The 13,331-nt window shown below is 45.7% G+C and overlaps 1 protein-coding gene across 2 annotated transcripts in view; it reads right to left on the bottom strand.

Moving 5' to 3' along the window:
• Positions 1-13,331, bottom strand: part of WDFY2 (WD repeat and FYVE domain containing 2) — a 1,061,998-nt gene that overhangs the window by 673,262 nt on the left and 375,405 nt on the right. For both annotated transcript variants that reach the window (XM_069640687.1, XM_069640686.1), the window contains exon 4: positions 10,198-10,252. In XM_069640687.1, the coding sequence (XP_069496788.1) occupies positions 10,198-10,252 (55 nt within the window). The remainder of the gene's footprint in view (positions 1-10,197; positions 10,253-13,331) is intronic.

The raw sequence follows: 13,331 nt of genomic DNA, 5'->3' as shown, positions 1-13,331 counted from the left end.
CTTTCCTCCATTCCAATTCCATCTTTTTGTTGCCTTGTTCATGGTGCTTAGTAGCGGGGTGAACCATTTTGCTAAAGTTCTTTTTTTTTGAGGGGGTGAATGGTTTTTCCCGGGGCGATGTTTTCGATTGCATCATATATAATTATATATTTGTTTTGCTTTTGCATGAAGCCTGTGCACAGTCTGCATTTCAGTGAAGAGGTGCATAGACCACCCCAGTTAATGGGAGCACACCTCTTCCCAGGCAAACTGAGAATCGGAGGCTGACCCCACCCACGCAGAAATTCCCCTTTACTGATACAACAGTAAAAGAAAAGAGGACCTCAATCCTGTCAGGCCTCAGATACATGGTGAAAACTGGTGGTCCGCAATCTCTGGTACAGCTAATAACTATTTGGGGAATGACCTGCAGCATCCCACATTTACATTTGAGTAGCCTAAGGGGGCTTGCTTTGCTAGTCCTGGGAACGTGAGAGTGATATCCAGCTCTGTCACTCTATCACCAATGTAGCAATCACAGAAGAGGGAGGTAAACAAGTCATTGGGCTTCAGTAGCTGTTGAGGTCTGGTAGAAAAACAAGAATAATTGCCAACATGTACAGAGTGCTGGCCATAGGTCCATTCAGCATGAAACATGCATATGTAAGTGGTTGGTAGTAGAATTTCAGGAACTATATCGTGTAGTCATTTTGAATAAATATTGGGGGATTAGCGGTTTGTTTTCCTGCAGCATCGACAACAGGGAAAATGGCCAAAGGGTTACCTTATGCCCCAGGGATTGCATTAGACCTACTGTGTCGCCAGATGGAAATGGCAGTTCAAAGTGCAAACCTATGACAAATTATATAGAACTGTACATCTCGAAGGCATGCTGGCAGGTTGGTTAAACAAAACTATATCTAGTTTGATCTAGTGGTCTATGAGGAAATCGTTGTACACTGCCAGAACCATCTGATGTAATCTTTATCAGAAACAGGTTTCCTGCACTTACTAGTTGTCAGAGCTTTTTGTGTGATCAGGGGCTGTGGTAGCAAACGAATGGTTGCAGGGCACATCCCACAGGCCTTCCTTTGTTCTCTTCTGGGAAGGCTTCACACCGTCCCAGAAAAAAAACAGGACATACCACCAGGTGTTAGGATGGGAACCAGTGCTTTAAAGGAAGCTCCGTCAGGATAATGGGGGAAGTCACACCAGTAATGGCGGGTCCAGATTCATGACTGGGGTGGCCCTAGGGGGGCAATGACATGCTGGGGTGGCATGAAGTACAAGCACATGCACACATAATGATCATAGTTTAGGATAATGGGGTGGCCAACCAGATTCCAGGGATAGCATGTGCCTCCCCAAGTCACTCCCTGGACAAACCACTGCACACCAGAGAGGTAATTACTGTAGTCTTTGATCCGGCAGATGGTATCCAGTGATTCCATCGAATACAAAGCATCGAATGCAAAAGCATTAAAAAAATGCATTTCCTTAAAAAGGTAAAGGTTTTATTTTTATTATAATGGGTTTTAAGGGGTAAAAAAACAGGGGTTAGGGGCCCCCCATTAAAACATTTTAAAAATCCAAAAGGAGAGACTTGGGCTCTGGTTTCTCGCTCCAAACCCTTTTTGAGCTGACTCGATTGCTCGAGTCATATTGGAGTTGCTACAATACGAAATTGAGCTGCCTTTGACATTCTATGCTCTCCAACTGTTTCGAGCCCCAGACTACCATATCCTGCCTGTTCTCCAGCGTCTTTGTAACAATTGTTGCTGCAGAACCCTATTGCATTGTTGGACCCATTAGAGCTGGCTCGCTGCTGCAGTTGAAGAACTGTCTGTAGAGACTGGTAGGGGGTGGTCTGTACTTCTGCTCTCTATATGGTAGAGGGGAGGCACAGAGGACCCCAGCCTAGATTCTCTATTCGGTAGCTATGGTCGAGCAATCAAGGCCTAGCTTCTCAGGAGGTGATGCAGGCTGGTTCTTAAGTACAGTGTAGTCCCCAAGCCCCCACAAAGGAAAGTCCACACACTGTATTGGTTAGAACACAGTCTTTATATAATCAATATTCAAGGTTATGTACACTTATCATAATAACTCACTTTGTACTTTGGAAAATCAACAATGGCAAAAATATACAATTCTAAAGTGGTACCACCCATTGTATTAGATCTCATTAAAGTGCATCAACAACACAGATCAATAGAGTGAAACCAGCAATAGAGAGAGGAGAGAAAATAAGATGGTTGAGCAATAGGCAGAATACTGGCCCCTATCACTAGGCACAGTTCTGTGTGGAGATCCCCCCACCTGGGCAACCTGTAAAATAAAGATATAGCACAAGCCCAGTCCATATATTGTTCTGAAAGTCTTATTCCCTCCTATAATGTTTTTACCCCCCCAATGTACCTGGTGGAGTCTAGTTCTTCGAAGAGGCGTCGACAGATCCTTCTTGAGCGACCCCCTTTCAAGCGGGAGTCACGGATCGTCGAGAAGCGTCGAGGAGCGTCGAGGAGCGTCGAGGAACTCGGCGTTCGGCGGCGGGGAATCGACGGCCCTTCTTGAATGCCTTCCCGTTCAAGCGGGAGACACTGGGCGTCGAACGTCTGTCGAGGAACTCGGCGTTCGGCGTCGGGGAATCGACGGCCCTTCTTGAATGCCTTCCCTTTGAAGCGGGAGACACGGGGCGTCGAACGTCCGACAACAAACAGGGTAGAACGGCGTCGATGAGGCGGCAGCTTCGATCCAAGCGGTGCTCGTCGACGACGGAGCGTCGGCGTCCTGCAAGGCAGAGGCGTGCGGGGCACCTCGATGACAATTGTTCTGGACCGCAAAGATTGTGGAGACGGGGGCCCAGCAAGGGCGTCGAGTCGTTCGAGTCTTTGTGGTCTTCGGGTGGCGGGAAATCCACTGGCAGGTTTCTCCTCGGCGCGTTGGTCGTCCTCGACTTTCTCCGGCAGAATAAAGCGGTCGACGGTGCGGACGAGGGAGTCCTTCGATTCAAATGTTCTTAGGCAAGGAGCGGACGGCTCCGGTCGTCGGCGGCACGGCGTCAAGTGGTTCCCACGGCTGGGCAACACAACTTCGACGGGCCTCCAGCGGTTACACAAACCTGCGAACCCTGGTCGACGGCAATGGACTTCGACGGCGGCGATGTCCGGGTGCTTCACTTCGATCTCCTCGGCGGTCCCGTCTCGGGTCGGCAGCCTTTCGAGGGTCTGTCTTCCAGGGCGCTTCGGCGAAGATGGAGCGGTGCTCGATGGTCCCTCGGAGCACGGGAAGAGGGCGCCTTACCAGGTCCTCTCTCGGGTCAGTCTTCGACGATTTCGGCAGACTTCGGATCGGTCGAAGCAAATGCAACAGCAAGTCTTCTTCTTCCAGCTGGACGTCGAGGATCAGCAGTTCCAGTTACTCTTAGAGGGGAGACTCAGCTCCTGAACGCTTCTGAAAAATTACCACTGGTGAGAGGTCCCCAGATATACTATTCTGTCTCTCATCCACACTGCTGGCACACACTCAGCAGCCAATCACACAGAAGGGCATTCATGCAGTCAGCCAATCAGGCACACAGTGCATTCAGGCCACACTCCTCCCTTTCAGACACTCACAACAAGGAATGTGGATTGGGACAAGTACCCAGCCATTCAACACTACACACTGCATTCAGGCCAGTTTCGGCCAGGGCTGTCTCAGTCTTTGTCTCTCATGCCAGAAACCAGACAACCACAACAAGGAGTGTATATTGGTCACACACTCCATTCACCCAGGTCCCACCCACAGGAGGTACCCACAACATACAGTCACTGGGAAGGCTCCAGTCAGTCTAGCTGGGCCTTCACAACAACACCATATATGGAACTTCCACCCAACAGCCAGTCAGGGGGAAGGGACAGAGTCAGGGCTTCCCAGGACTTTGGGAAAACAAGGTAACAGGCAATAGAAAGCAAGAGGCCACAGGGGCCATCTTGTTTCCTATCAGGAATCAACTGATCCCAATGGCAGAGCCTGGGTATCCCAAAATGGAGGACACCCAGAGCACCTGTCAAATTCAGCATGGAGCTGCCACCAGCCCATACCCTGCTCTGTGGGCCACCCACAGGTGCCCAAAAACATACACTAGGGGCACAGGGTTGTACCCCTACTCATGGGTGCCATAAGGGTATCCCATGGGTCTGTTCACCAAACCAAAAGAGAGCTGCACTGCCAGGAGTCCCACATGGACACCTGGGCAGAAAACACGACAGAACACACAATAAAAAGCAGTAAAGGACAAGGATTCAGAGGCCCTGTCCCTCTGATGCATTTCCAGCATCACACTGTCAAGACCCATTCCAGCCATAAAAGCACATTGATCTACATATCCCCATTTCAAAGCTTCCTTCAAGTCTCGAACAGATTGCTACTTGTCGAGGAGTACCAGGTTTGCCTCAAGTAAAAACAGTCTACCATCTCAATGGCAACTTGAGCCGGCAGAAAATGCCTAGATGCCCAACTCGACGCAGGCAAGCACCAAGAGGATGTGAAGGTATACACAGCGGTTCTGTCCCCAGTCCTGGTTTTAAGGGCACAAGTTGGAAGATCCCACTCTTTAAATAAAATTTTAAAATATGAATACTTAAATTTGAATATGGCTACAAAGACATTTGCCTCATTTCTCCAGCGTTCACACCCAAAGTGGCCCCTTCAACAAAAAGCCGGAGTATTCTGTGCATTTCATTACAGGGTTGGGTTATGAGTATTTGTATTAGTTTCTAGGTCATTTTGGTCTTAGAACTATTGACATTTCTTTTGCTTTGGTATTGCAGTACAATTGTTTTTTTGGATGCTTCCTTGCTGTCTCACACCCCTCTCGAAGAGTATAGCCTGCCCTAACCCATTCTAGCTTAAAGAGGCAAAGGAGATGTAACATTCATGTTGTGCCTGTTTCACCTACTGATATCACTGCTGGTTTAATAGAGTATGGAGATGAGGAAAGCTGCAAAATCCAACATTAGCGGGCTCCTGGTGAGCCCAAGACAGCTGTAAAACGAAGCAGATGGAAGAGCAGTTCGCAATCCACCAGAAAAACAGAGCTTTTATTAGAAGTTTTGCTAGATTTGTGCAGAGAGTTGAGGAGGATTCCCTAGTCACTAGACTGTGGTTAAAAATCTGAAGATGGTTGGCTTGGGTGAAGCTTAAGCCCTGTCCATCTCACTGGCAACAATTTGTAAACTCTATGGTTTACTAAGCAATTTCATCCCTAGGTTTTCAACATTATATAGTCACCAGGTGATTCCCAGCTTGATAACGAGGAATAATTCAAGCATGTGAATATCTATGAAAGATCCAATGCTGGAGAACAGTGCAGGATTATTTGTAGTGTTGGGCCAAATAGGAGCTTAGGCACCACTACTCAACCCTGTATTCCTGCAGAGCAATAGTCATTGTGTCACAATTAATTGCTTAGTGCCGGGAGGACTGCTCTGGAGCAGTCCCGATTGTTCACTTTAAGCCCCACCACTATGGATGCATCGTGGTCTAAGGTGGGGTACCTTGTTGCAATGGAGAAACTCTTGTCTCCTTTAGCTCCTCAGATTTGTTCATTCTATCTGATAGGCTCTTCCTCCATTTCCTTTAGGGAGGATAAAGATCCAAGTCATCATCCTTCTAGGCAATATCACTGTGTCCCTTTGTAAATTAACGGTGTTGGGAGTCAGAAGAAAGACACTGACTCATTGAGGTCTTGGTGTATACTATTTGTTAAAGTAAAAGGATAAAGACTAACTTTCCCCATCTCTATGGTAGGTCCATACCTTTGTCATTAACTAAGGTACTAGTCACTCAGTCGTGAATGTTCATCAAAGGCATAAGTTTGCTATTAAAAACAACCCTTTTCTGACCTTACCACTATGCAAACTAACTAAGAAGTGGAGAATGACTCCCTACTCACAAGGCTACTTCTAATACCAGTCTTTTAACACAAGATTCAAAATAGTCTCATGAAAATGATTGCACTCCTGTGGGGTACTTCTATTGCCAGTCTTTCAATATATGATTTGTGAATAGTCTCTTGTAACTTCTATCAAACTCTTCAATTTCTTAATTGGGTTACTCAGCTTTCTCTTCTCTTGGTATACTGCTCTTGGAATTCTCTTAGTAATTCTCTTGTTTTGTCTGTGATTCTCAGTGTATCCTTTTTCTGAGCTTTGTTAATGTGTGGTTCAATTGCCAATTTTCATTCGGCTCTTTTCCATTTCTTGCTTCCTCTTCAAACTTATTTTGGTTATGCACAGGATGTCAAGTTATCTTTCCCTTCTCCCAGGGTATTTTTATGAAATCCTCTCTTTCATCGATATTTAGTCATACAACAATTCTTTCTAGAAAGTTATCACTCTTATATATCCTTTGTTTCAAATTGAACTCTATTTCAGAATTTATACTGGGACGAGTTGACTGGTTACATAAGGATTCCCTTAGGACCTCCTGGGTCTCCCGTTCACCTCGTTACCTTCCTGGCAGTAGGTAAATGTATGTGGGTCCCATTTCGGTTCATGGCCTGCCAGTGTCTCTCCTGCTTCGGCATCTCTCTCGTCGTGTTTCCTGGTCTCGTCACAGAATTACAGTTCTTCCGTGGCTGACCGAATAAGCAGTGACCTCCTAATGCCAGCGGCATCAGTGATGTTGTTTGGACGCTTTCCCGTGCCTGGTCCCACCAACTTCTTTAGGGTCCTTGCCCTTCCATGTTCTCGTTCACCTTTGCTCCAGTGTACCATTTTGCAATGCTATGCGAGTTTGAAACCTGTGGGCTTCTGAGTCAGTCTATTGGTCTTTATTTTCTTTTTTCCCCTCCCCGTCTCCCTCCCTCCCTCGGTCCCTCTCTCCTTCTCTCCCTCTCTCCTTCCCTTCTGCCCCTTCCTCCCCTCCTTCCCCTCCTTGGGACCTTCCACAGCAGACATGGGTGTGTTTCTCTCTCTCCATCTGATTTTTATTCATCTGTCACTGGAGTTCCATTCATCCACCTCTCTGTGGTTTGGTTATTTGGTTTTAAAGTGACATGACCTTTTCTCCTGAGCCAACAACATTAATTAGGAGTTTCCTTGTCTCAGTATTGACAGTTCACAGTTCCCGAGATCATGGCTTCTTCGTCCAAGATTTGGTGTTTCACAGGATTTGTTATTACAGCATCCTTGCCCCAATCTTGGTATTTTAGAGTCCGTTGTTGATAAACATCCCACATAGGCTATAGTATGTATGATATGATAAGTCATTTATAACGCGCCTGTACATAAGTGTTTCGAAGCACGACAAGGGAGGAAAAACAGAGGGAGCACAAGACAAACAATCTTACTAGGCCTTGTGTCATTCAGATGGTGCAAGTGTGACAACGCAAAGTGCAGGGGGAAGGAAGAAGGGGAAGTGTCAGGGAGAAGGAAGGAGGAAGTGCAGCCAGGGCAGCGCGGCTCTGGGTAACTGAAAGGAGGCAGGGGACTACAGAGGTTACAGTTACAGTACCTAAATGCGAGGTAGGCCTGGAGGCAATGCAGGGGAGACTGATCATGGAGGAGCGGAGCCTGGTACCCAGTGAGACTCGGAGGGTAACCAAGCAATTAATCGGTGCCACAGATAGGTGGTCAGCAGGGGAGGGAGAGAGAAAAAGCAGAGGAGAAAATGAAGGTCTTGAGCTGCTTCCGGAACCTTAGGTAGGCCGGCTCCAGTTTGAGAGGGCCAGGGAGGTCATTCCAGAGGGAGACACCTGCTGAGGAGAGAGATCAACACCTCACTCTCTGCCTGGAGATACCTCTGACCCTCAGAGTTAGAGGTAGCTGAGCGAAGGGCTCGAGAAGGAAGGTATTTTGAAGAGAGTTGGATGTAGGGCAAGCCCTGGCCCCAGAAATCTTAGTTCACGATGCAGAGGGTCTTGAACTTGATCCTTGCAGCCACTGGGAGCAGTGGAGAGATTTCATAAATGGAGAGATGTGGTCCCTGGGCTTGAGGCAAAGGAGAAGTCTCACAGTTCTGTGCTGGATTGGTTGCAGAGGGTGGAGAGTAGAGGAAGGAAGGCTGAGAAAGATGATGTTGTAGTAGTCCAGCCTAGAGAGAATCAGGACTCTAGAGACAGTGAGGTCCTGGGGAAACATGAGAAAAGGAAGAATACCTCTGAGGAGGTGCAGCTTGTAGTGTACCACTTCAGGGAGTTCCACACAGGAACAGGAGTACTTGCCCCCTAAGGGAGAGTCTCTCCTGGTGAGGTCCAGCTTGCCTCTTGCCCTTGGGGAGAAAGGACGAATTCCCTTGATTAGTCACAAAGTTCATATTTGATGGTTAATACTTGGGGGTAGGAGGGCGTCTAGAACAATTGTTCTGCTCTTTGGCATTGGGAGCTACTTTTGGAAATTAACGTTTTTATATCCATGTGTAATTCATCTACCTGTCTTCCTCTAGTTATGATAAATGTAGATTCTTAGATGTTTGTCATTAGTAGGAACAAGGTCTGCTTTGTTTTATACAAAGTAGCCCTCTTTTGCAAAGTGTACTGCTTCTCTATATTTGCTACCTGGAAAATGATAAAAATGTATATAACTTTTGAAATGTCTTACCAATGGCTTCTACCTGTATGTTTGAGGTGCATACCTGAATATTAAAAAACCCATCATTATTTTCAGCTAAGTGTGTAGTAACAAGTTGATCCTCATTTGGGACTTCAGGGTTTTTTCCTTTAAATACAACAATATAGCAAAGCCCATGATTGCGTGGGCTGCACATACTCTCAATCATTTACCCAACAAGCCCAAGCACCATCTTACCCCTTCAACCACCTTTCAAGGCATACCTTGCAATTCCCCAGTCCCAACTATGTAATAGATCTGCATTGTTTCCCACAACAATATTGTTTTTCCTGCCACCATTCTCTTTCCGCCTCCAGCTTCCTGCTGCATACACTCTGCATCTTCCAAGGAGACTCGAGCACTCAGTCTTTCACGCCACCATCCGTAGACCTGCATCCACAGCGGACTCCATTTTTGCCGTACTTCCTGCTTTTAAACTTCCCGCCAGGTTGATTAGTCCAGAAAAGACTAGAACACTCATTGCGGACTCGGGAGGCCTGTATTGCTCTTGCTGGCCTCCTCCTCGTCTCAGTACTTAACAGGTGTTTGTGTGCGTGTGTGTTAATAAAGAGCGGATGCATTTCTCTAGCTTGTCTCTTCCTCGTCCCAGTACCAAACTGGTGTCTATTAGGGAATGATTTAGCAGAAAAATAGGGAAGGAATTGACAATAGCCTATACAGGCTTGGGTGCCATTGGACTCATGATGAAAGGGGGATGTGGGATATGTCTCACATAAGGGTGCCTCATGCCCACTGCCTAAGTCTCCTCCACCCAGGTGATCCTACCTCGCATATCCACCCCCAGGGTCAGGATTCAATAGCGACAGCATTTCCCTGGCCACCTGGGGGGGGAGGATATTTTGGGGAAAGAAGTGAGGATGCCCTCAGATTCCTCACACTGGTCTGAAGTTTAAAACTGTAAGCTCAGCAAAATATGTTGCAGTATTGAAAAGCACGGGTCAGAGATTGGAGTTATATTATGATGAGCATGCAAATTAAATGCAGCCAGAGATCACTGTTCAAGGGTGTTAGCTTTCAAAATCAGCATGACGTATCAGATAGTTCTGCTTCCACAGGTATAAGCCTCTGTTACATATGGGACTCTTTATGCAGTACGACATCCAATCATCAAGTTTTTGGTTTTTTTCCCTCGAGTAAATATTGCATAAAAAAACACTGTAATTTGTTGAGGGGGGGAGGGGTGGGAATGAGCATACAAAGGAATGGGGGGGTCAGGAACAGTTAAAAAAAAAAAAAAAAAAGGTGGGGCGGGGACATTTTGATTCGTTTTTTCGGCAACATTTTCTCGGACAAACACCCGTCGAAAAAACGGTTGTCGATATGACATAGAACCCTTTATGCTCAGTGTAAAAGAACCCATAACTACTGTTGCTGTTGAGAGTCAGAACTAGTATTACAACAGATGATAGTCATGTTGTCAAATGTGGGCACTTACAACATCAGTACAGATTTAACTGGAGTGAGCATGAAACAAAAGCTCCCTCTCCTGTGACTTGTGAAAAGAATGTGTGACTAATTATACCTATATTCGCTCTCCAAAACCTTTACTCCACCTCCATAATAGCCACCTTACCCCAGGATTTTGAAAACATCCATATAGTCTTACCTAGATAAGATTTAGCCGGTGTCATTTTATTGTAGTCTTCAGCTAAAATGAATTCCTGGATGGAAAGATGCAAAAAAACAATAATCACATAAGGCTACACATACTAGCACAATTACCCCATGTATATTGTATCATATGATCAAAAGCAATATCTGTAACAACAGTATGTCATCCTGCAACATTTACAATGTGTCAACAACCGCTATCTTACCTGCACCATGTAACTAAGTCATTGCAAGTAACAGCGCCTCAACGCCCCTGGGCTGTTTGTGCGCTATATAAATGTAAATAAATAAATAAATAATATTTTTTGGACAGTTTAGGGTTTTTCCCACTACGTTTTAAATATTTTTTTTTCACATGAAACAGAACACAAACTACCATCAATGATGTGACATGGCCGCAGATCGGTCCCAGTCAGGTGAGGAAGGAACCCCTCTCAGTCTGGGGTGGGAGTTGGGAGGGACAGTGTCCCTATCCCTTCACCCTGGTTCTGCATGCTTGAGAAGAGGACCACAATCACTTCACCCCCATGCCTACACAGCACTATTATGGCCATTGTCTTTCTCTTTGTCCCAGAAGATCTCTATCAGCAGACTTGACAATTGGGCAGACAACCAGAGAGAAAGAAAGCTGACTGAGCAAGAGGCAGAGCACACCGTACAGCAGCCAGAGTGTGGCAAGCCTCTACGCAACCCAGGGCAGCTTGAATATCAGTGTAGCTCAAGAGAGCAGAGCACTCCAGCCTAATCAATTCGCTCAGGGAGAGCGAGCCGCACCAGCACATGCAAATATGAGTAGGGCACAGAGCATCCAGCAGGGCTTGCTCGCTCAGGAACATTGTACTCACCCGTATGGGGGCGCAGAGCAACTACCTCAATGAGCCGGCATTCTCCACCAGCCAGGAACCTCTTACATGAATTGGGACTTTGTCTGTTACGGGTCACCCATACTGGAGACCTGCATACTAAAAGGCCGGGTTTAAGACCCCTTTAGAATGTTTCTTTGGGCCAATGGAAGGGAAAAGGGAAAATAAAGGAGAAAAGAAAGCAGGAAGGAGTTAATTGATCGGGTGAGGTCAAGGAAGGAGCAGGAGGACCAAGAGACCAGGCAGAGGAAGTACAGAACATAGGAGTGTGGAGGATTGTGTAACATGAGGTATTGGTTGGTGGGGGAGAGATACTTCAGTTGTACTGTGTATAAAAGGGGAGTGTGGGAGACTGATCAAGGGAGGGTAGGGAGTGAATAACAAGGTGATTGGGGGAAGGAGGTGACTGAGCAGATGTGGGTTGAGAGAAGCATAGCAGTAGTGTGGAGAGATTGGTAGTAATAGTAGTAGTAACAGTAACAATGTGAGAGGCGAGTAGTAAGCAGTGTTGGGAGGGGAGTAGCAGTAGTGTGGAGGAAAAAGAGGAATTAGGAGGTAGTAAGATCAGAGGGGGAAGGTAAATAGCGAGGAACATCAGAGGGGTAGAGGAAGCATCAGGGAGTGCATGGAGTAGGAGGGAGGAGAGTATAAGGAGGCAAGGGACAGAGACATAGATTTAGGGAAAGAAACATTAGGGTGTAAAACAATCAGATCAAGTGTGACCTGAGTGTTAGAGAGGCACAAACCATCAAGTTTGACCTGAGTGTTAGAGAGGCACAAACCCTAAGTTACATCACATTGGGGAATTGAGAGCAAGGACCACCTATATTTTCCCTGATGGAATCTTGGATAGATAAGGCAAGGTCATCACACTTAGCTAGAAAGTTGATAGATAGTTGGGGTTACCGATCTCTAGCAACATTCTAGGACGGCTGAGTCAGGGAGGGAACTTCTGTCTTTAGATGAGTGCGTGGGATGGTCATTAGAGAGCCCCTTGATTTCTAAAACCATAAAACGCCTTAAACATGCTTCAGGAGTTGGTGTGTTCTTGAGGCCATCTGTGACAGCACCAAACACATATTTCCACATTCAAATATTTTGATCATTTATCAGTTTTTTCGTCACATTGCCCATCATTTCAGTTGGTAAGTACTACCAAAATCCAGCCCACTGTAAAACTGACATTAGGTGTTGGCGCAGGACACACACACAAACTGAACAAAATGGGCATCTGTGGGCATCATAAACAGAAATAAAGCAATATTGTAGATAGCAGTGGCGCACAGTTAATGCAAATAGTGGCCGCAAACAAGGTAACAAAACCTGGAACCATGCCATTTCCCATCAGAAGCCCACCCAGAAAACAATCTCTGAATCTGCAGTACACTTTTGAACGTGCTAAATATCATTGTGCTCGCTAGACATCAGAATACCAATGCTACACAAGAAAAGGTTGCACTGTGTGCAGGTATGTTAAAAGCCACATCTTCATATCCAAATGTCTGGTCACTTTGCCATCCTATGTAGGGAGTCTATGCCACTCTAATTAGACAGTGAAAAAACTGACGTGACTTTGAAAATCCACTTTTTTTGCCACTCATCTTGTCCATTACTAAACCAACATGTCACTGTCTGAAAGTCTTCAAAAAAATATTTCATATGTCACCCAAATAAGGTTATGAAGTGCAAGTATTGTACTCGCTGTGTTTTGAAGCTGAAGTAAACTGATTTTTTAGTGAGTAAAAAAGCAATTCCAATGAACAATTTTTAGTTTTGCTTCAGGCGAGTAAACATATATTTTGACAGAAAGATACTTTTTGAAAATTCATACATCTTCGCGTATTCATGCAAATCAAAAGGAGCATTTATATATCTTAAAGTTCCTCTATAGATTAGGCACTATTGATATTGGGGCTACTTCCTGTGGCACTACACTGCACTGCTTGCTGGTAGCAGTGATCCAAACATAACCGCTGAGCTTTTTGGATGGAAGCAGGGGGCAGGTTTAGGTGTCCGTTGCTTCAATTTCTTTTGTTGCAAGCATTTTTACTTTCCATTTTCTTTTTATAGTGAGAATTTGCTAGTTTTTAGGGAGTGAAAGGGACTGGTACGTACGTCACTTCGTTGTAAAAGAAATGCTAACCTGGTGTCCACATTATACCAATAGCGTCTACAACAATCAAACTAAAAGTGCAGATAACCCAGGATTCTGCAGTTCAGCCTTTTTCTAAACATACGCAATGGAACACATTATAGTTTAAGGACC

Source organism: Ambystoma mexicanum, chromosome 7q (assembly GCF_040938575.1).
Source record: "Ambystoma mexicanum isolate Mex_15411 chromosome 7q, UKY_AmexF1_1, whole genome shotgun sequence".
Taxonomy (NCBI): Eukaryota; Metazoa; Chordata; class Amphibia; order Caudata; family Ambystomatidae; genus Ambystoma; species Ambystoma mexicanum.
The sequence above is the reverse complement of the archived record's forward strand: the minus strand, read 5'-3'. Positions and strand labels throughout refer to the sequence as shown.